At 36.6% G+C, this 22,069-nt stretch overlaps 1 protein-coding gene across 2 annotated transcripts; it reads right to left on the bottom strand.

The window, feature by feature from the left end:
* Positions 1–13,850: 13,850 nt before the first annotated feature.
* Positions 13,851–21,326, bottom strand: TEX30 (testis expressed 30). 2 transcript variants are annotated; one of them, XM_037800173.1, is made up of 6 exons: positions 21,220–21,326; positions 17,205–17,278; positions 16,456–16,686; positions 15,614–15,665; positions 14,928–15,133; positions 13,851–14,219 (listed from the first exon to the last, which is right to left on the bottom strand). In XM_037800173.1, exons 2-6 carry the CDS (start codon positions 17,217–17,219, stop codon positions 14,046–14,048), a joined length of 678 nt encoding a protein of 225 aa, XP_037656101.1. In that variant the 5' UTR covers positions 17,220–17,278; positions 21,220–21,326; the 3' UTR covers positions 13,851–14,045. The 2 variants fall into 2 exon arrangements, with proteins under 2 accessions (XP_037656101.1, XP_037656102.1); XM_037800174.1 differs by lacking the exon at positions 21,220–21,326 and having other exon boundaries at positions 17,205–19,646.
* Between the last annotated feature and the right edge of the window lie 743 nt (positions 21,327–22,069).

Here is a 22,069-nt window from a genome sequence, read left to right as displayed (position 1 = left end):
CCTGCTTGACAGCAAACCTGAACTGGCCCTTACTTCTAACAGAAAATCATGTCTGTTTCTGGTCCACCCACTTTTACACCCTTGATGACTATTTTACATTTTTTCATCTCTTTTCAATTCCCAACATCTTTTTCCCCATTATCACTCTAAACCAGCAACCTTGTTTTCTATTTCACTTAGAAAACTGAAGCAATTAAAAAAGGAACTTTACAGGCCCCTGGCCCCACACCTATACCAGCATCTTGTACCTACATACTCTGCCCTCCTACCTATTACCACAGATAAATTATCTATATTCCTATATAGAACCATTATCTCTACCCGCCCTAGAGATCCCACTCTTTCTCACCTCCTCAAGGACATTGCTCCAGCAATTCTCCCTTCTCTTTCCTACATCAACTTTTTTTTTCTTTCTGCTGGGTCATTCCCATCACAGACAAATGCTGTTTTCAAACCATACTTAAAAACTTTTTTTTCCCTCCATTTCCCATCACCCCATTTCTCTGCCACCTTTGCAGTAAAACTCCTTGGGAGAACTGTTTATATTTGCTGGAGGCATTTCCTCTACCACCCCTCCCCCTTCTCTTAAATCCACTCCACTCCATGGACTACTGCTCCCACCTCTCCACTGAAACTGCTAAAATCAATGGTCAATTCTCACTCCTCATCTCACTTGACCTATCTGCAGCATTTAATAGATTTGATCACTCCTTCCTCCTTGATAATATTTCTTCAGTTAGCTTCTAGGACACCACATTCTCCTGGATTTCCTTTTAGCTCCTTCTCTGTCTTTGTTGGTGCCTCCTCTTTTCTCTGGCGTCTTAACTGGCGTGCTGCAGGGCTCAGTTCTTGCTCTTCTTCTCTTCTCTCTGTATACTCACTGCCTTGGTAATCTCAATCAGTCTTGCGGCCTTTAATACCATCTGATTTAGTTTCCTGGCTGCTAAAACAAATACCATACAATGGGATGGCTTAACAACAGGAATTTATTGGTTCACCATTTCTGAGCTAGAAGGTTGGTATCTTCTGGGTAGCCAGCAGTCTTTGGGTCCCTTGGCTTTTCTGTCACATGGCAATGCACATGGCAGCATCTTCTCTTTTCTTTTCCAGGTTTCATGGACTTCCAGCTTCTGGTTGCAAACCATGGCTTCTCTCTCTCTCTCTGTCTAAATTTCATCATGTTTATAAAGGACTCCAGTAATCCAGATTAAAGACTAACCTAACTCAGTTGGACCACACCTTAACTGAAGCAACACCTTCAAGAGATCCTATTTACAATGAGTCCACACCTATTAAACTAGGGGTTGGGGCCTGAACATGGCTTTTGTGGGAAACATGATTCAATCCCCAACACTATCTACTACCAACAACTCTCAAATTTATTCTCTAGTCCAGACATCTCTCCTAAACTACCTACTCACTATCTACACTGGATGTCTAATTGATATCTCAATTTCAACAAATCCAAAACCAAATTACTGATTTCTCCATCAAAACTTGCTCCACCCACAGATTTATTCATCTCAATTGATGATAACTTCTTTCCATTTGCTCAGGCTAAAAATCTTGGAGTATACTTGACTCCTCTCTCTTACATCCATACCTGTTGGCCCTATTTAGATTCTAAATATATCCTGAAAGCAACCACTTCTCATCACTTCCAGAGCAACCACTCTAATTTGAAAAACCATTGTCTCTCACTTAGATTACTTGCAACAGCTTCCCAGCTGCTTCAACCTTTGACCTACTACAGTCTATTCTGAACACAGCAGGCAGAAAAATCCTATAAAAATATGTCAGAACATATTCTCCTGCTCAAAAGTCTGCAGTGACTCCCCATTTTCACTTAGAGTAAAAGTTACTATCCTAATATGGCCTATGAGGCCCCCACATGATCTGGCCACTGATTACTTCTCTTACCTCATCCATTATATGCCCACCTCCTAGCTTTCCTTGCTTCAGTGACACTGGCCTTCTTATTATTCCTCAACACCGGGTATACTCTCCTTTTGGGCCTTGCTCTAGTTGTCCCCTTGGCTGGGAATAGTCTTCTATTCCATATGTATGGTTAACTCCATCATTCTTTAAAGGCTTTGCTCAAATCCCACATTATTTAATATTTTAACTACCTCTCCTCCCCCATTTCTGATGCCGTTTCCCCTTTTACCTTATTGTGTCTTTTGCTTTACCATAAAATGTATCACCTTCTGACATAAAATCTATTTATTATATTATTGTTTAATACCCAACTCTCCCCACTAAGGCAGTAATTTTTGTTTTGTTCACTGATGTGTCCCTAGGGCCCAAAACAATGCCTGGCACATAGTAGGCCCTCAGTAAATATTTGCTAACTCTCCTCCACAACAAGCTGACCCAGACAAAAAAACCAAACCTTTTCCTCAATTTCAATGAGGGGAAAAAATCCACATACACAAATCACCCAAAAACGTGGCTGACTTTAATGAAAATTTGGAGGCTGAAGTAGAGAGGAGTTCATTACAGCAATGCATACAACTCCTGCTTACATATTAAGTATATCTTCCTATTTTTCGCCTCTCCACCACCAGGGAATCTCAACTGGCCTTTGAGAATTTAAGAGAACTCCCCATATTCCTGAGAAAAGACAGTTCTATAACCATGACAATGATAAGTACTAGAACTGACTGTATATCAATTTAATTGTATCCTATAACACCAACACTTATTTTAAGCTATTTTATCATCAATGATAACTCACTTCATTAAATATGCTTCTGAAACCCAACCAGTTAGTGACAGCTTCAAACTTTGAAAGTAGGCAATTGGTGGCAGATTCACTCCCATGAACACGCATGTAAGGCTGAGGTCAACCCACTCCTTCCTCTGTAACCCAAACATCCCTGAAACAAACCGTTCCCCCGAATCCTATATAAGATTAGCAGTTTGCTTTGCCTGCTGAGACGATATGCCTGATTAGCATGGCAGTCCCAGATTTCAGATATTGAGTGGTAATCTCATACTTTGACATTCTTTATGCCATTTGGTCCCGAATCTCACAATTTCATTTGCTCCTCCCTTCTTTCGACTCCCTCACCCCAACATCCCATCCCCACTGTTCTCTCCCATCTCACAAGACCCAAATCTACTCATTTTCTGATGTAGTCCACTTTAACCATTTCAAGCCCTAGAGTTCTTCCATTTCAAAGTAATATAGTAATATAGTTCTGTCCCAAAAAGGAATTCTGGTGACAGGGTAAAATATTTTCACTTTGTTACACTTGTATCATTTCAACCAATCTTCATTTTATTCCTGTGCAGTACTTTTTCTAACCCCTATTTTGAAATTAAGGAAAAGGAAGTATAGTGAGTTTAAGCAATTTGCCTAAGGCCATGCAATTACTAAGAGGCCATGATATGAATCTAGACCTTTTTAAATTCAACGTTTGTGGGGTTTGCCCCACAATACACTGCAATATAAGAGACATAATTTTACCTAATCCTTTTCCTCAACACTACTACTCCAATCTATTGTTTTCAATTACTTTCTTCCAATATTCCCTACAAAGTGCCACCTCAGGATTAAATCCTGTCTAAGCAGGACAGGAATAATGGCACACAGGAATGCCATCAATGGGAAAACTTTGAGGTTACCTTGATTCTGAAACTGAAAATCCCTTTCTTCCTATTTCTTTTTCTGTTTTCCCTTCTTGCTTGTCAATCCCCTGGTTCTGAATTTTATGCTAAACCTTGGATCACATCTGTTTTGGGTTCCTAGGCTGCTCAAAGCAGATACCATCAAATGGGTTGTTTTTAAATAATGGGAATTTATTAACTTATGTTTAGAGTCTGGGAAAATGTCCAAATCAAGACTTCATCAAGGCAATGCTTTCTTCCTGAAGACTGGCTGCCAGTGATCCTTGACTCTTCTTCCACATGGCAAGGCACATGGGAGAGTCTGCTGGTCTCTCCCTTCTCTTCCGGACTTCAGTGATTTCAGTTTCTTGCCTCTGTGGCTCATTCGTGCTTTCTCTCACGTGAGCTTGCTCTCTCTCTCTCTCTCTCTAATCATCCCGTTTATATAAAGAACCCCAGTAAGAGGATTAAGACCCACTCTGGGCCACACTTTAACTGAAGTAACCTCATCAAAAGGTTATTTACGATAGGTTTACACCGACAGAAATGGATTAGCTTTAAGAACACGGTTTTCTGGGAGTACATACAGTTTCAAACCACCACAGCACCTAACCCCTGGATATCTCAAACACCAATGCTCAGTGTGTCCAACTGCTGTTGGACAATCATTTATTCTGATTGTGCCACAGAGGTGCTCCAGTTTGCATTGGAGTTCCTGTTCCTAACCATCTGTGACCAGGATTCTACCTATCCATACCTCTAAATATTGCTAGAGTTTCCCAGGACACCTTAGAACTAGAATTGCTTAGTAAGCAATATGAAAATAGAGGGACTGTATAATGGTAAAGCCACTCTGGAAGACAGTTTGGTGGTTCCTCAGAAAACCAGATATCAAGTTACCACATGATCCAGCAATTTCACTTCTCGGTATATACCCAGAAGATCTGAAAGCAGTGACACGAACAGATATTTGCACACTGATGTTCATAGCGGAATTGTTCACAATTGCCAAGAGATGGAAACAATCAAAATGTCCTTCAACAGATGAGTGGATAAGCAAAATATGGTATATACATATGACGGAATACTACATAGCAATAAGAAGAAATGAGGTCATGAAAAATGACTTGGATGAACCTTGAAGACATAATGTTAAGTGAAATAAGCCAGACACAAAAGGAAAGATATTGTATGTTACCACTAATGTGAACTCCATGAAAAATGTAAAATGTGTCTTATAATATAGAATATAGGGGACCTAGACATAGACTGAGCTAGTGAAGGGGGAATGATAATCTAATATGTACAGATATGATGATAAGGGTGATCTTAATGGTATGGTTCATTAATGGGATTATAAGTATCAGTGATGCATTGAAGGCACACATGTCCATAAATGGTTGTTTAAAGGCATGTAACCCACAGAGTAGCATCACAGACCTAAATAAGTGTTAGCAGGAGATAATTATGACACTGGTGCAGAGAGTTAACAACAAAGTGGTATATGGAAAAACTACTTGTTACATATTAAAGACTATATTTAATAGAATATCTTACCAACACTACACTAATACTAGGGATGAATAATTAGCAGCTGATAAGAGCTTTGGGATGTATTACATTATCATGATTGTTCAAAGTTGAGAGTGAAGATAATGTAATAAACTGACCATTTAGCTTGGGAAAGAATATATATTAAGTGAATTTAGGAACCCACTACTTAATAAATCAGGCTTTCGACTTGAGGGTTGCTCTTGTGAAACTTAGGTTGTAAATGGGAGGCTGAGCCTTCCTATAATTATGCCTAAGAGGCACCTCCAGGGAACCTCTTTTGTTGCTCAGATGTGGCCTTTCTCTCTCTAAGTCCAACTCAGCAAATAAATTCATTAACCTCACCCCCACGAGGGACATGACTCCCAGGGGAATTAATCTCCCTGGTGACGTGGGACATGACTCCCTAGCAACGAGGGACTAAAAATGCCTACTTGACCAAAAGGGGGAAAAAAGAAAGGTAACAAGCTGAGGTTACAGTGGCTGAGAGATCCCAAATAGACTTGAGAGGCTATCCTGGAGATTTCTTTTATGCAAGCTCCAGATAGACATTCCAAATGGCCACAGTATGTTGTGCCCTTACCAAAAGTAGTTCTCAAATACCTATGCCCCTACCTGAGATTCTATAAAAGATTTACTCACTAAGTTTTACCTCTCAGAAACTTAAATCCACCAGAGTGTTCCTATGCCAGACAAATCCTAAAACCCTGAGGCAACAGCCTCTTTAAGAACAATCATATGCAGCCCCTTTCCCCATACTGTCGACACCCCCTTTCAATATGAACAAGTTAGGGTGCTCACTGCCCAGACACCCCTGAAGATGGAGAAAGAAATTATGTGAGAGGAAGGGGTAGCAACTAACAAGATAAGACCTAACAAAGGTCTATGAATACCAAAAGTTTATACAGATACATATATATTTAGATGCTTGGGTGTTGGAATAGCTGGAAGGAAGTAAATGACATGGTGGAACTGTACCCCATAACATCCTTTGAAATTTGCTCTATAGCTACTTGTTGAATTTTGCTTTGAAAGTCTTCAAGCAACTAACAAGATAAGACATAACAAAGGTCTATGAATACTGAAACTTCATATAAATATATATATATATTTAGATGCTGAGGTGTTGGAATAGCTGGAAGGAAGTAAATGACATGGTGGAACTGTACACTATAACATCCTTTGACATTTGCTCTATAGCTACTTGTTGAATTGTACTTTGAAAGTCTTCACCTTTCTGTATATACCCTATATTGCATAATAAGGAAAGACCTGAAACTGTGAAACTGTAACCCATAACAATTTTTGAAATTACCTACCTAACTGCTTGTTGAGCTGTACAAGGAAAGTTATCACCTTTCGGTATGTATGCTATATTTTACAACAATGGAAATAGCTGAAATTGGGAAACTATGACACATGACATTCTTTGAAATTTGCTAACTACTTGTTAAATCGTACTTTTAAAGTTATCACTGTTATGTATATATGTTAAAGTTCACAATAAAAAATGTATTAAAAAAGAAAATAGAGCAACTAGATTAAATTAATAAAGCCTCTTTAGACCTGACAAATGAAAGAAATTATACTAAAGCTAAGTGATCTTCAGATTCATCTCCCACTCAGTCTACTAGTGAACTAGCTGAAATATAAATCAGTGTAAATTCCTTTGCTTAACTACTTTTAGTGGTTACTAATTGTTTACAGAACAAAATCCAAGCTTCTTAACATGGTATACAGAAAGCCCTCCATGATCTAATTTCTGCCAGCCTCTTTAGATCTATCTCCCACTACTTCTTGATTCAACTTTAACACTCCAGCAACCCTAAATTAATCATATTTCTGTACTGTTTATTTTCTTGCCTTTGCTATGTCCTGGAATGCCTTTCTAATCCTCCTAACCTTCTATCTTTTTAAGCTAAATTTCATTCATCCTTAAAAACTCAGCTCCAGCTTTACTTTCTTCATGAAACCAACCCCAAAATACCTAAACTAGTTTAGGTATCTCTTAAATATTCTCCTAATACTTCTATCACTGTGTAACTATACTGCATGGAAATTATCCTTTATTTGTCTCCTTCACAAGATTATAAGCTTCTTGAGAACACAGACTATCTTATGCTTCATATCCCAGTACCAAATAGTGTCTATTACATAATAGCAATGATTGTTGAATTAATTTTGATGAAAACAAATCAAAATGTTGATAGCAAGAGTAATGATAATATCAATATTTAATCCCTAGCATTGAAATATCTTTAGGAAACTTGTAAGTTCTGATTTTATAAACTCCTTCATGTCTATAAATTCTTGCAGCAGCTAGCTCAGTGTTTGGTTGGTGCATAATAGGCATTAAATGAATGTTTTTCAATTGAATGTTAAGAACTCATGAGTTCTGTGTATTGGAGAGGGAGGTTAGAGTAGGGAAACAGGTCACTTTACCTCTCAGCTTCATTTTCCTCATCTGTAAAAACAGTAACAATATCTACTACCTATCTCCAAGGATTGCTGTGAAGAATGATTGCAATAATACATGAAAAGCCCTTAGCACAGGGCTTGGCACATAGCAACCATTTAAAACAAATGTAGATTGAACTATGATATGGAACTGCTGTTCTATAAACACTTTACTGAAATTAAGAAATAAAGGCAGCTTTGAATAGAACATAAACCTTTTTGACTTAATTTTAAAATGCAGCACTTACCTTTCTTCTGAAGATAAATGAGCAACTGAACAATTATCTAGAGCTAAATGGGAATAAAAAAAACAGAATATTAATGAAAGAAACTTAGGCTGAATAAGTTTTATATTAATATATGAAATTGAATGATATTTACCAAATTTCACACTTTTTGGGCAACTGTTTTCATTCTGTTTCAATGGAGACAATAAAATGTTAGAGAAGTAATCCAATATCAAAGCTCCATAATCATACAAAAATGATATGTTATTTTGAAAACAGGGACTCAACCATTTGTTCTTACCTTCTGGTTATCAGAACTATTCTTTTCTGAAAGTATAGGCTTCTTCTGAAAAGATGTACAAAGTTTTATGAGTACTATCTCAAAAATAATTCCTATGAAAATTATTAAGAGGATTGCCATCCAATAATTTTGAGAAATCCAGGACTCTAGAAGGTCCCAAAATGTGGAAAATGAATTATCTTCCAGTCCACCCTTTACCCACTTTTTAAATAAAAAATATTGCATTGACATTTCGATTTAATATGTGAAATAGATTGTTTTCTTATTCTTAAGTCCTCGATTTCAGTTGCCCCAAAACACAAAAAGTTGGTCCACCCATCTCATAACCACATGTAGTGCTCTGGCAGAAAAAAATTTCTAGTGCTGCTCAGTGTCTTATCAAGGTAAGCAGTGATTGCTCTGGGCCTGAAGTCAGAAACGTGTCATAGTGGGTATTTAACTGAGCTCATATCATCTTAGTTTAGCAATAATGAAAAGTTCATTGGTGTGAAATGTATAGTGCTAGCCTTATTTTTCAAATTAAAATATAGAAAAATCTTTTATTAATTTCATAAAAAGAAACAAAATTCTATTAACATTCCCTTAGCATAATTGGATTATCATTGCTTTATAATCCAAAAAGTATAGAATAAATATGAATTGGTAGAAAGTCATTTTTGACATAACCACTTTCTATTACCACAGGAATAGTGTATTTTACGCCTTTTTCTGGTCAGGAAAATATGGTATTTTCTTAGAGTGTAGGTAGGGTTCCCAGGTCTAGCAAACAAAAATACAGAACACCCAGTTAAATTTGAAGTTCAGATAAATAAGTTTCTTAGTATATGTATATCTCATTGCCACTGGGCAGGACTTATGAGAACATGCCTCTTATATTGATTATCTTGATTTTTTTTTTTTTCTTAAAATAGAACAACTCATTTTAGATTTATTTTTCCTAGAGGGATCTGTTCCCCTCCAACAATCTACTGATATGGTGAACACCAAAGTTAACCTTTGGAATGTCCTCCAGTAAATTTCCTCTTCACCCTGTCTATGATGATTAAGTGATATCCTTTCTGATGTCAGAATTAAGGGTGGGGCAAGAGCCAAGAAGTAAGTGCTGCTCTCTTTCCCTCAGTCTAGAGAGTAAGCCTGTAGGCTTTACTGAGCAAATACAATTTCAGTCCCAAGAAGTCAGGATAGTCTACATTCTTAATGAAAAATGTTAACATTACCTTGAATGTAGAGTATCTTTCCTTTGAAGGCATAATTAATTAAAACTTCCTTTGTCTTCACTTATTCCATGTGGGTTGAAAAAAGTATTATTCATTATACTGGAGTAGCTAACTAGTTGTTCAGTCCTTTTCTGTGTTATCAGTTTTAATTCAGTGCAACAAAGACTTACTGAGCTCTTAATTTCCACAAGTATTTGGAGATATAGAGATCAATGAAACATCCTAAATATAAAAGTTTACAGTCTTCCAGGCAACTGGTTCATAGCCATAAGTATTATAATTTTTATTTGGCTTTGACTCTGATCTTATAAAGAATAGGCCTCCAGAATGGGTGGTAGGAATTCACTGGCTCTGGAAGAAACTTCAGCAGTTCTGAATTTATCTGGCACTATGGTAAAATATACCCCACTCATCCACCATCACTGACTGCCCTTCTCCTATACACAATTAGGGATGATTTTATTCTGCTGGGTTATTCTATAAAATTTAATGGGACTGACAAAATGCTCAATTTCTTTTACCTGGACAGCAGACTTTCTCTAATTCATTTAATGTTAACAATCTTAAAGGAGTTTCTTTGTTTTAACACTATATTCTTTAGTCCCTTAGATCTTTTAAAACTTGATAGCACTGAATCCCTAATTAGCATACCTCTGAATAGCTGAAAAGAAACTTCAGTGCTCACCTTCTGCTGGTGCTTCACTTTACATAAAGGTAGATTGTGTTCCCCTCCAGGAGTTTGTCAGTTTTGACTGCTAATAGTACAATTACCTATTTTTCAGCATAGATGCTTCTATCACTTGCACTAGAAACTACTTCTTAACATCAGTTACAGTGAGCTCCAAAAAAGGCAAATGCTGACTAGATTCAATTTTAAAAATCATGAAGATATGTGAATTCTATCTCAGTAAAAAGTCATGAAGACAATAAAAATAATGAACATTAGAGAAAACCCATTACTAACAGTAATAAAGAATAGACACCAAGAAAAACACTTAAACTTCTGTTAAAATTTAAAAGTATCTATTGTATCTACTAATGTAATATTCTTTGTATTATTTGGACATTGTGAACTAGGTTTTCTGTATGAAACAGGAATAAGTCCCAGTAATAGGTGTATAAAATAGCAAGCAGATTACTCGCAATGGTTAGAAATTCTCCTTCTGTAAACATTTTAGTTCAATACAACAAATAATTATTGAATAATAAATGTGTAAGGCATTGAACAAGGAACCACAAAGTGCTTTAAGAATAAAAAAATGAGTGAAAATTATTTGCTGACTTGAAAGAGTTTGTAATATAAATGGGATACAGCAAATATACAAACAACTTCATGGGAAGGCAGAATGTGATTAACAACAGAGAGATGTAAGGTATTATGGGGGTTCAAGGGAGAGATATCTGGTTGAGAGTAATTCAAGGAAAGCCACGAGGGGCCTTAAAAGAATGAGTAGGATATGGTAACCAGCAAAGATTAACAGAAAAGAAAGTTTCAGGAAGAAGAGCAAGGCAGAAAGACTTGTCCCTGCTTATTAAACATTGTGTAGTCCAGGTTAGCTGCAGTACTGTGTTCAGGTTCACAGCACAAGGGAAGATAAGGCTAACAATGTTGATAGGACTCTGTTGTGAAGCATTTTGAACCACAGATTTTTTTTTCTTTTTAAATTCAGTTCTATTGAGATACACTCACACCCACACAACCATCCATGGTGCAATCTCCCACCCATGGCACCATCACACAGCTGTGCACTCCCCATCCCAGTCCACCTCTGAACACCCCCCTACACCAGAAAGAACCAGAACAAAAAACAAAAACAAAAAAGAACACCCAAATCACACACACACCCCCATCCCACCCCACCCTCCACCCAGGTCCTGTCCCCACCCCTCCACCTATCCACGCACACACCGGACAGAGGGAGCATGATCACAAGGTTCCCACAAACGCACTGCCACCCACTGCAAGACACACTGCTCCACACTGCTCCTTGACTCTTCAAGAGTCAAGGCCACTGGGCTGGAGTTTGGCAGCCCCGGGCACTCACTTCTAGCCTTTCCAACATATTAAAACCTAGTGTTATCCACATAGCATGTAAGAATGTCCACCAGAGACCCTCTCGACTCCATTTGAAATCTCTCAGCCACTGAAGCTTTACTTCGTTTCATTTCGCTTCCCCCCTTTGGTCAAGAGGATGTTGAACCACAGATTTTAAACCTTAATACAGTCATATTTGGAAATATAGCAGAGGTTTCTGAGTTAGAGGTGTCAAAGGGTATACTGGAGCAAGGAGACAAAATAGGAAAATCATTGATTATACAAATGAAAATTGGTAACAGCCTGGATTAGGGGGTGACAATGTAAACAGAGGATCACAAAACATTTTAGAGACTGAATACCTAGAATTTAGCTATTAAAAGGAAATGAATGAATTAGGGAGGGGAGATGGAATGGAGGAAAACCGAGTCAAAAAAGGACTGAAAGATAATCCTGAAGCTGTTTGTCTATGATAAGGTGTCTCAACTCCAGTACTACATTTTGGACCAGGTAATTCTACATTGTGCAGGGCTGTCCTACTCATCATTGTACAATGTTTAGCAGCATCCTTGTCCTCTTTCTATGAGTTGCTAATAGCAGCCCTGCCCAAGTCCCTAGTCATGACAACCAAAATTTTTTCCAGACATTGCCAAATGTCTTCTGGGGAGCAAAATCTCCTCCAGCTGGGAACCGCTAGTCTCGGATAGTAGTTGTGTCATTAATCAGAGGCTATCAGAAGAGGTGGCAGGATGGCTATTTGACCAAAAATCTCAAAACATGAGGGGGGCTGCATTTTTTCCACAAGACATGGCAAATCTGTGTTGGAGAGATGAAATCTTTTCACAGATGTTCATTTTAGCCTTAGACATACATGTAACTCCTACTTCTTCTAAGAGTTATATATCCCCCAACCACGGCTAGGTATGTACATCCCCCAACCATGGCCAGGTATGTACAAGTCTCACGTCACAAGCCATTTCATGAAAAAGGAGCAGTAATTTCTTAGGCAACTGAGGGAAAACCATTAAATGATCATATACATTATCCCTATAGTTTTGAAATTGTATCTTTGAATGGTAATCTGTATTACAGCTATGGTTTAATTTTACAAGCTGAAATATAACTGCAGAGCATGGCTAGTAAACATTTAAGTCTATTTCTTCACAGTAGTTTTATATTTATATTGTGATCTGCCTTGTAGTAAGTTGTCTTTTGTATTTTCCTTTTGTTTTACTTCTGGTACACAATATTAGTATTTCCCAAATGTTTTTGTTTATATAAATTTATATATTTGTTTATATAATCAGTGATTTTTTTTTTGAGCTCTGGATACTTGTTTACAATCTTTTGATAAATTTAATTTAAAATATTAACTATAGTCTATATACTTTTTTAAAAATTTAGGTCTTGTTCAGGAATGATTTAGGGAAAACACAACTATTATACGCTGAATGGTCTAAGAATTTTGAATGGTCTAGGAATTTTGAATATGCAGTTGTACACAATTTCATTCTACAATAATATGAATAGTTTGGACATTGTTAACTAGGTTTTTTGTTCTTTATGTAATAATTAGAAAAATTAACAAATAATATTTAAAATCCACCAGGGCAGGAGGGATGACGGCCCTCAAAATTCTGAGAGCTGTCCAGGCCACACTGAGGCTGTCTGGAGGTTCTAATATTCATAACACTAGGAAAGCCAGGGAAAGGAGTTAATTTTTTACTATAGACCATTTTTTACTACAAACCTTTAAAAAATACATCAGCCTGATCACATTTTATATACTTTATATGAACTATAGAAACTATGTTTTTTTATATATAACAAAATACCCTCAAAGTCCACTTCAGGTGGTGTGAACTTCCCAAGGCAAAATTAATGCCCCACCTAGATAGTGCAAAGATGTTATTTCCACTATGTAGTCCTTCTTTCATTCTCTCCTTAATGAGAAAATGGTCTATACATCTATTTCCAATAGATTGTAAGCTACAGGAGGTGTTTACTCATCTCTGCAAACCTGATGAGACTTTGTCTACAACAAACATTCAGTAAACATTTCTTGAATGAAAGTTATTATTTCTCTCTAAAAATCAATGTTCCAAGACCCCATATATGAAAATGTATCTTCTTTCCTAATCCTTAACAGACATTTATTAAAAAATTAGGTGACTATACACTCTATAAAACTCTTGATTGATTAAATTTAGTAAATTTATTTTAAATTTTTAAAACTTTTCATTTTTTGTTTTTAATTCTTTTTTACATTTTTAAAATTTCTTTTAAATGTAGCAAAGTTTTGTCTTCTTTTTTTAAAGACATTGCTCCATAGGATTACTTTCTCAGTTGCATATCAATAAGACAAAAAGTACTGTTGTAGCAAAAAAGAAATTTTTTAATTTTTTTCAAAACTTAACTATATTAATGAAAATAAATTATATTTAGACCACTTTCAATATTTGTACATCATCTTTATACAACTGTAACAGTGCTTTTAACATTAATTTCACAATTAAAACGTGTTTAAAAAATGGGGGAAAAGAACATTAGTCTAAAATACATCTCATAATGCTGAGAGGTATGCTGTTCTTTATCAAATTAACTGTACTTGTATTCAAAATAACATGGCTTTTCACTAATGACAATTATTTCTTGTCCATTTCAGTGATTTCTTGGATCCAAAACAAAATCTGTGTATTTATTTCTTTGAAAACATCATTTGTTGACCGCCCTTTTACTGCCATGGAATGATTTGCCTTCTCAATCCAGTGGATTTTATTAGGAGCTTTCATTTTCTGTGTCACTTTCTCCAACAAGTTCTGAAGAAAAAAAGAAGAGGATACTAGACTAATGCTCTACTGGTGTTTAATAAAAATGATTCTCCTCTGTTTATGCTAACATTCATCCACCCAGTATTTATTAAATACCTACTCTAGAGACAACTTTCTAGGCAATGGAATATGCAAGGAAATGTCCACAAAAGTGGCAGTCCATTTCTCTGATACAGCAATGCCCAGAATATATCAAGCTTTTATTGCTGACAATCAAAAGTAAACTGGAGAAAAACTGAATTCTTTCAAAGTATTTTTTCCAAGGACATTAGAGGCTCTGGGAAATACACAGTTGTGTCATAACATTGGGCTAATATTTAGTAATTTGTACAAGTTACTAACCGTTTCTTAATAGTCAATTTTTTAATGAATGAATAATCTGCCTGCATGTTGAAATAAGCCAAATGTATAGTCTAGAAATCCCAAAATCAGAAGACTCAAATATTAAAGTTTTCACTTTCCAAATAATAGTTATTTACCCATTCTCTTTCCAGGGAGATGAATTTGGTCAGTATGCTTATATTTTTAGGTTCTCCAAAGCAACAGGGTAACAAAGGCACAAAACCAGCATTGGTCAAATTATCACTTTTTTTTTTTTTTTTGAGACTGAATATGTAGGTAGTATCTTGCTTCCCAAGACACTTGTCTCTCATTCTTTCTCTCTCTCATTCACACATACATTGAGTTGTAATTCACCTTTTCACACATTTCATCTGCTGAGCCTGACACAAACAGTACAGGATCTTTTATACGAAAGAGATCTTCATCTCTGAGTTTGTGCTGCTGCTTTGGATGGTGCAGTGGATAAGAAATACATATGAGACCTCGAACAAAATCATCAGCATCATCTGGCTCAATATGACACATTACAGAAGCAGCTGCTCTTGAACCCATTGAACGACCTAAAAGCAATTAAAATTAAGTAGAGTATGAAATACAAACATTCATGTTAAAGTAGCAGTGATGGTGTGGCAAATTAGATTTAATTTAGTGTTCATCTGCCATATTTGTATATCAACAAATAACTCCAAAATGTGGCAATCAGCAAGTTGCAAAACCCATAATGGACACCTATAGCCTCATGAAGAGCTAAAAATCTGTCCTAAGTCAAATAAAATAAATGTGGCAATTATTTTTCTGAAGAAACTTAAAGAGTTAAAGACAATCCTTGTGAAGGAATCATCATTTGAGAAAAAGTGATTCAAGGATATAAATAAAAGGAGACATCCTTGGGCTACAGTAAATATATATAAGGTTTAAACAAACCAAAAATAATCCTTTAATTGGCTTCCTGTTATCAATTAATTTTAACACTGGATTACATATTTCTATATTGAAACGGGAAGATTTTAAAACAAGTGCTTACAAGTATTGCAACTTACCTCCAAGGAAAACACCTGCAAGTTTGTATTCTCCTGAGGTCTTTAGGTAATTCTAGAAAAATCAACCAAAAATTATAAATTCTTCAACCATAAAATATTCCACTAGAAAACCAAGATATACTATTTCTCACCATTACTGAAATGTATAAAAATCTATGCAAAGACAACCACAAAATCTTAAGGATATCTTATAATACCTCACTCCCCACACTAATTTTTCTTGAAAAAGATAAGCAGTTCTTTTCCTCTTCTGGTCATGCCTTCACTATCAAATCACATGTTGAGTAATACAGGCATATTTGTGAGAACATCACTTCATCTTTCCAAAAATATTCAAATACAACCATGAAAGCCAGAAAAAGCTTCCTACTAATACATCAAATTAAAAGCATTGAAACATTTAGCATGCTTAAAAAAATTCAGATTAAAAGAAATTTCAGATTTGAGTTTTATCTAGGAATTTCAAGCAATGTATCTAAATAATATATATAGAAAACTGCCAGATTTGTACATGCGTAGTAAAATAGGCAAAATATTCCAGAATGTCAGACCTATACTCCAAAGTCATATAATTCCACCAAGAAAATTTTATCTGAAGTAGCTTTCTTGGCAGTATTATGGAAAAACATTTATGATATTAGCATTCATCTCCATGGAAACTAATTGGTAGCCAAAAAAAAGGATCCAACCACAAATCGCCCTCATGTACTGTTGAGTTTCTAATGATACTGATTAAATGATTCTTTAATTAACGTAAATGACTATTAACAAAATTTGCCTTAAATTTATTAAGAATTTTAAACAGAATTGTCTTATAAGTAAATATAAGGAAATTTTCTTACCAAAACTGATTTATATGCCTTAATTCTATGCACAATATTAAGGCCTTTACAGGTAAATCTCAGGCAAAAAAGACCATGAGATGCAAGATGGGATGCCAGTGACATCAAATGAGGAAGATTCATATCTCCTGATGCTCCATGTGTAAGAATTATTCCGTATGTTAAGCTCTTGTTAGGTACCAAACAAACAGCATCTAGCAACTTATTTCCAAAAGGTATTTTTAATTTAACCTGGAATTCAAGAGAATAAAAGGATCAAAAATTACTTTCTTGCCTATTCAGACAACTGGATAATTATATTTGTTTGCTCTGCAAGCCTCATGATTCATGAATTTGTATGTCTTGGTATCCAAACAAAGAAAATATCAGTAATAGCTAATATTTAAGAAGTGCTTACTGTGTGTCAGGCACTTTTATAAATGCTTTACATGTATTAACTCATTTAACCTTCCTAAAAATTCGATGAAGCAAGTACTATTATTATCTCCATTGTATAGACAAGGAAACTGATGCAGAGCAGGTGCACTTACCAACAGATTCAGTATACAGCGAAAGTTATATAGCCATTAGCTAGAATTCAAATTCAGGCAGTCTGCTCCAGTCCTTCCTCTTAACTACTATTGCTATTCTGCTTCTTACAGCACAAGTTGAAATAAGAAAATTACTCTGGAGCCATATGATTGCCAAAAAAAAAAAAAGGAAAGAAAGAAAAAAAGAGAAGAACTCTGACATACGAAAATATGTATTACCTCTGTATGACTCATTTTCACTGCTGAATAACAAACTTAAAGTGCATTACATCTGAGAAGCAAAGGACATCTCCCTGAAAAGAAGATTCTGTGGTGAAAGGTGGGTTGGTAGACATGGATATGACACAAGAACTATGAATGAACACATTCAGTAACTAAAATAAACACATTTAGAACTACTTCTGTAAGAACTGGTATTTTTACATGTACATTATTTAACTAAATATTATCTTAAAGGTTTCTGTAATCACTTGGAATTAGTTATATGGACAGGTGTGGATGGCAGATGATATACAAGATAAAGCAAATGTGATATATTACTAAGGGAGCCTTAAGATAATTCATATCAAAGCAGAATGTTCTATCTCAGCAAAAAAAAAAATGTATATTCATATATATATATATATAATATATTTATTTTTACCAAACATCATCATTCTCAAACTATCCTCAATTTAATTTCATAGCATCTTTGTATTAACCCATTTCCTTCATCATTACTATTCGCAATTCTTTGGCTTTGTAATGCAAGTAAATATCCATACCCTTAGTCATATGACATTGCAGATCTTCCAGTAGGCAGAGTATACAGCTCCACTCTACTGACTTTTGGACTTGGCTACTACTTGCTTTGACCAATGGAGTATGTGTGAAGTTTCTTTGTGTCTCTTCTGAGCTGAGGCATGGCAAATTTCCACCAGCCCTCTTGAGCTTTCACTCTCTGCCATGAGAAAAGCATGCCTAGGTAGTTCTGTTTTTTTTTTCAGCCTGGGTCCCAGAATGAGACACATGGAACAGATCCGAACCCAACATTAAAGCCTGGAGTCCAGCCTAGATAAGCATAGATCAGCTAAAACCACAGCTGACCTGAAGAACCATGAGCTTGAAACATACAAACCCACTGAAAGTTGGGGTTTGTTAACATAGGATTATGGCAGAAACTTAAGATTCCTTCCTACTGTTAGAGAGCTTTTACTGGTCAGGATATTATCAAAATCAGGATCTCTACCACTCACCCAATTTTTCCCCATTAATATACATTTATTTATCGAACAAGTAAAAATGACATGGTTCAAACTCAATAGATACCAAGAACTATACAGTAAAGAGTCTCTCCCATTCAACTTGAGCCTTGCTACCCAGATGCCCTCTCCAAAAGCAACCATTATTACTCAATTGTGTCTTCTTCCAGAAATATTCTATACATATACTATTAAATACACACACACAAACACACACACATATTCATTTTCCTTTTTTACAAACTGGTGGTATATTTTTCTGAGCCTCCATTCCTTAATACATATCTTAAGGATTGCTTCATATCTTTTTACAATGACCTTCTTTCAATTGTTTTTATTGCTGCAGAGTATACCATGGAAGGAACATGCATAATTTATTTCACCAACCACCTACTAATGAACCCTGAACACTGAAATTGTTTCCAATCTTTTGCTATTACAATATTGCAGTGAATGGCATAGTACTTATATTATTTCACATATGATAGGCATACCTGCAAGATAAATTCCTGGGAGAGGAATTTCTGTGTCATAGGGTATGTTCATTTGCAATTAATATTTTAAAGAATATACTCATTTTTGAACTGGTAAGACATACACATGGTACAAAAGTTTTAAGGACCAAAAATGTAAATAGTGAAGCTTCCTCATACTCTTACCCCCCAGCCACTAAGTTCCTTCCCTCCCCAGAAGTAATCATTGTGGCCAGTCTATTGTGTATCTTTCTATGTGTGCCTGTATGTGTAGAATTCTCTTATTTGAGCCCAGAGGGTACTTGTCTGGCTACAAACGCTCGGGGAGCTGAGTCAGAAAAGGGCATGAGGGACTTTAACATTCCATGAACATAAATTCACTTAATCCCTTTTTTCATAAATGTAGCCCCACAATTAACTATGCTTGGAGTCAACCAGTTCAAAGACCCTCTGTTTTACTTTCTCAAAAGAATAAGCCTCTAGTCTCTAAGGGGAAAGACAAGTCACCCAACAGTGTAAAATGGGGATGGGAATCTAGAGATTTAATTGCTTCTCAAACAGGTTTGACCTAGTCATCCTTATTTACACCCCCCACACCAACCCCCAGCACCACTACTTTCACTCTCAGTTCTAGAGGGGTCCAGTACTGCCAGTTTCTGTGTATTTTGAAAATTCTGTGATATATATACAATTGTTCCTCAACACTCCCAACTGTTGGTTTAGAATTAAGTTAAGGTTTGCTTGGATATTTGCTTTCTAGAATCCAATATTTTATTGTTTTCTTTTCCCCTTCTCCCCATCCTTGTGGGATTATGTCTTTTAAAAACTCCTTTAATTTTAGTGAGATTTCAGGAGGGAGTAAAATTAGATGCATAAATTCAATCCACTATCACACCTTAGAATATTCTACTACTGCTTACCAACATGGGATTTTTTTAAAAAATTCAGTTTTATTGAGATATATTCACATATCATATAATCATCCATGGTGTACAATCAACTGTTCACAGTACCATCATGTAGTTGTGCATTCATCACCCCAATGTATTTTTGAACATTTTCCTTATACCAGAAAGAATCAGCATAAGAATAAAAAATAAAAATAAAACAGAACACCCAAATCATATCCCCCATCCCACCCTATTTTTCATATAGTTTTTGTCCCTATTTATCTACTCATCCATCCATACATTGGATAAAGGAAGTGCAATCCACAAGTTTTTCGCAGTCACACTGTCACCCCTTGTAATACAGTTGTCTTCAAGAGTCAAGGCTACTGGATTGGAGCTTGGTAGTTTCAGGTATTTACTTCCAGCTATTCCAATACCTAAACCTAAAAAGTGTTATCTATATAGTCCATAAGAATGTTCACCAGAGTGACCGCTGGACTCCATTTGAAATCTCTCAGTCACTGAAGCTTTATTTAGTTTCATTTTGCATCCCCCTTTTGGGCAAGATGTTCTCAATCACACCAACATGGGATCTGATGACATTTTTCAGGAAAACCCAACTTTTCAGGCAAACTCTACTCCCCTATAGATTTTATGATGACCACTTTGTTAATCACAACTGGTACACACGTTCTGGAGTACTTCAGAAACCCTGAAATTGTTCCATAACGTAATGCTAAAGCAACCTGGCCTAGACAGACGAGATTATAAACTCTGGTTTTGGATTAAGATAGGGCAGTGTTTGGAATCCTGGCTCAGCTTCTATGTCTTCAACTGCAAACAGATAATAACACTGACCTCACGGAGATGCTGTGATGATTAAATGATAATATTTGTACGTATTTATTGTAGTGTCCACACGTAGTGATCATTCAACAGTAATTTTCATTACAATTACTAATATTCATATCTAATAGAGAAATCATACCTTACACCAAAGGATCAAAATCCTATTACCAGTTTAATTTATAATTATAATTTTTCTTCATCTACCACGTATACAGCACTACGTAGGAGGTCACGGGGCAAACAAAAACATTAAGAGCTCACAAACGCCGGCGGGGGCGGAGAGGGCAGGGGGTTGGTGTCTGTAATCTGGTCGAGTAACCGCCAAGAAATACAAGAGTAAAATTTTAAAACAAGGTCTCACAGGAGTTTGGAACTAAAAGGTACTTGAGAATCATATTTATTCACTCTTCTATTCATTCGTTCAACAAATGCAGCGCTGTGGGTCATTCCTGAGGCGCCCGGGCACAAACCTCTCCAATCTAGGAGGCTGCTTGGATTTTGACTAGATGTGATGAAATGAATTCTTTCTGCTCTCCAACTCTGTACCCCTCTCCCTACACCGCTCTCTTAATCTGCCAAGCAGAAGAATCCCACGACCGACTGGTGCCCGCCCACAAGCACGAAATCTACACAGACCGCCTCACAGATCCTGACCAACAGCTCCCGAGGAGCGACGAACGCGAGGCTCAAAAGCCTCGAGGCGGGGCCGGCAAGCGGACTACCACTCCCCCATGAAGCCGTTCCTCAATCTGGCTATTCCATCCGCCACCGCAGCACTTACCAAGGAAGGAAAAAGTGGCCCGGTGCAGCTAACCGTCCTCTCTCCCTTCAAGCAACAAACTACCACGCTCGAAGCGACCGCCTCACCGTACCCCCCAGCGCGTTCAGCTACGGCGCATGCGCCCCGAGGCACCGACCACCCCCCCCCCACCCCAGCCGACGCTCCAACCGGGCCGCGGAGCATCCTGGGAATGGGAGTTTTCTAACCCGCCTACTCTTTGCTCCGAGTTCCCGCCGATTTCTGTGGGGTTGTTCGCGGTCAGGGGAGCCAAGCGCCGGAGGAGTGAGCCTCTTCTTATCGCTTGGATGACTGAAAAACCAGTTGCATTCTTTGCGTTTGTCTCATTCTGGACCCGTCCATGTCCCAGCAATTCCATTCTAACAGTTCTCAGGTCAAAAAACTGAGTTATCTGTGATTGTTCTTTTTCTCACACCTCATAATGAATCCGTCAAATCTTGTCAATCCTGTTAGCTCTATTATTAGAGAAGTTTTACGTTTGCAAAAAGATCATGCGGAAATTACTGAGTTCTCATAGACCTGCCCCCATGTTTACGTTTTGCATTAGTGTGGTACCAATACAGTTGATGAGAGAATATTATAAATGTACCATCTTAACACTGTTTGTGTTGTTACAGTCCTGTGGTGTTTTTTTTTCCTAATACATACCACCTAAAGTTTTCCCTTGTAAACACATTCAGATATGTAATTCAGTGGTGTTTATTACTTCATGATGTTGTGTTACCATCACCACTACACATTAGGAAAACTTTTCTATTACTCCAAAAAGAAACTGCACCAATTAAGAATTAACTCTCCATTCCCTATTTAAAAATACGTAAAGAATCCAACC

Source organism: Choloepus didactylus, chromosome 12, assembly GCF_015220235.1.
Source record: "Choloepus didactylus isolate mChoDid1 chromosome 12, mChoDid1.pri, whole genome shotgun sequence".
Lineage (NCBI taxonomy): Eukaryota > Metazoa > Chordata > Mammalia > Pilosa > Megalonychidae > Choloepus > Choloepus didactylus.
Note: the sequence above shows the minus strand (reverse complement) of the source record. Positions and strands in the feature narration are given on the sequence as shown.

What these genes read in the sequence shown, in the direction of transcription:
- TEX30 (XM_037800173.1), bottom strand. An exon ending in AGGCATATAAATCAGTTTTG is followed by an intron (nt 15,666 to 16,455) that starts GTAAGAAAATTT and finishes TGATTTTTCTAG; the next exon opens with AATTACCTAAAGACCTCAGG. An exon ending in TGCAGGTGTTTTCCTTGGAG is followed by an intron (nt 15,134 to 15,613) that starts GTAAGTTGCAAT and finishes AATTGCTTTTAG; the next exon opens with GTCGTTCAATGGGTTCAAGA.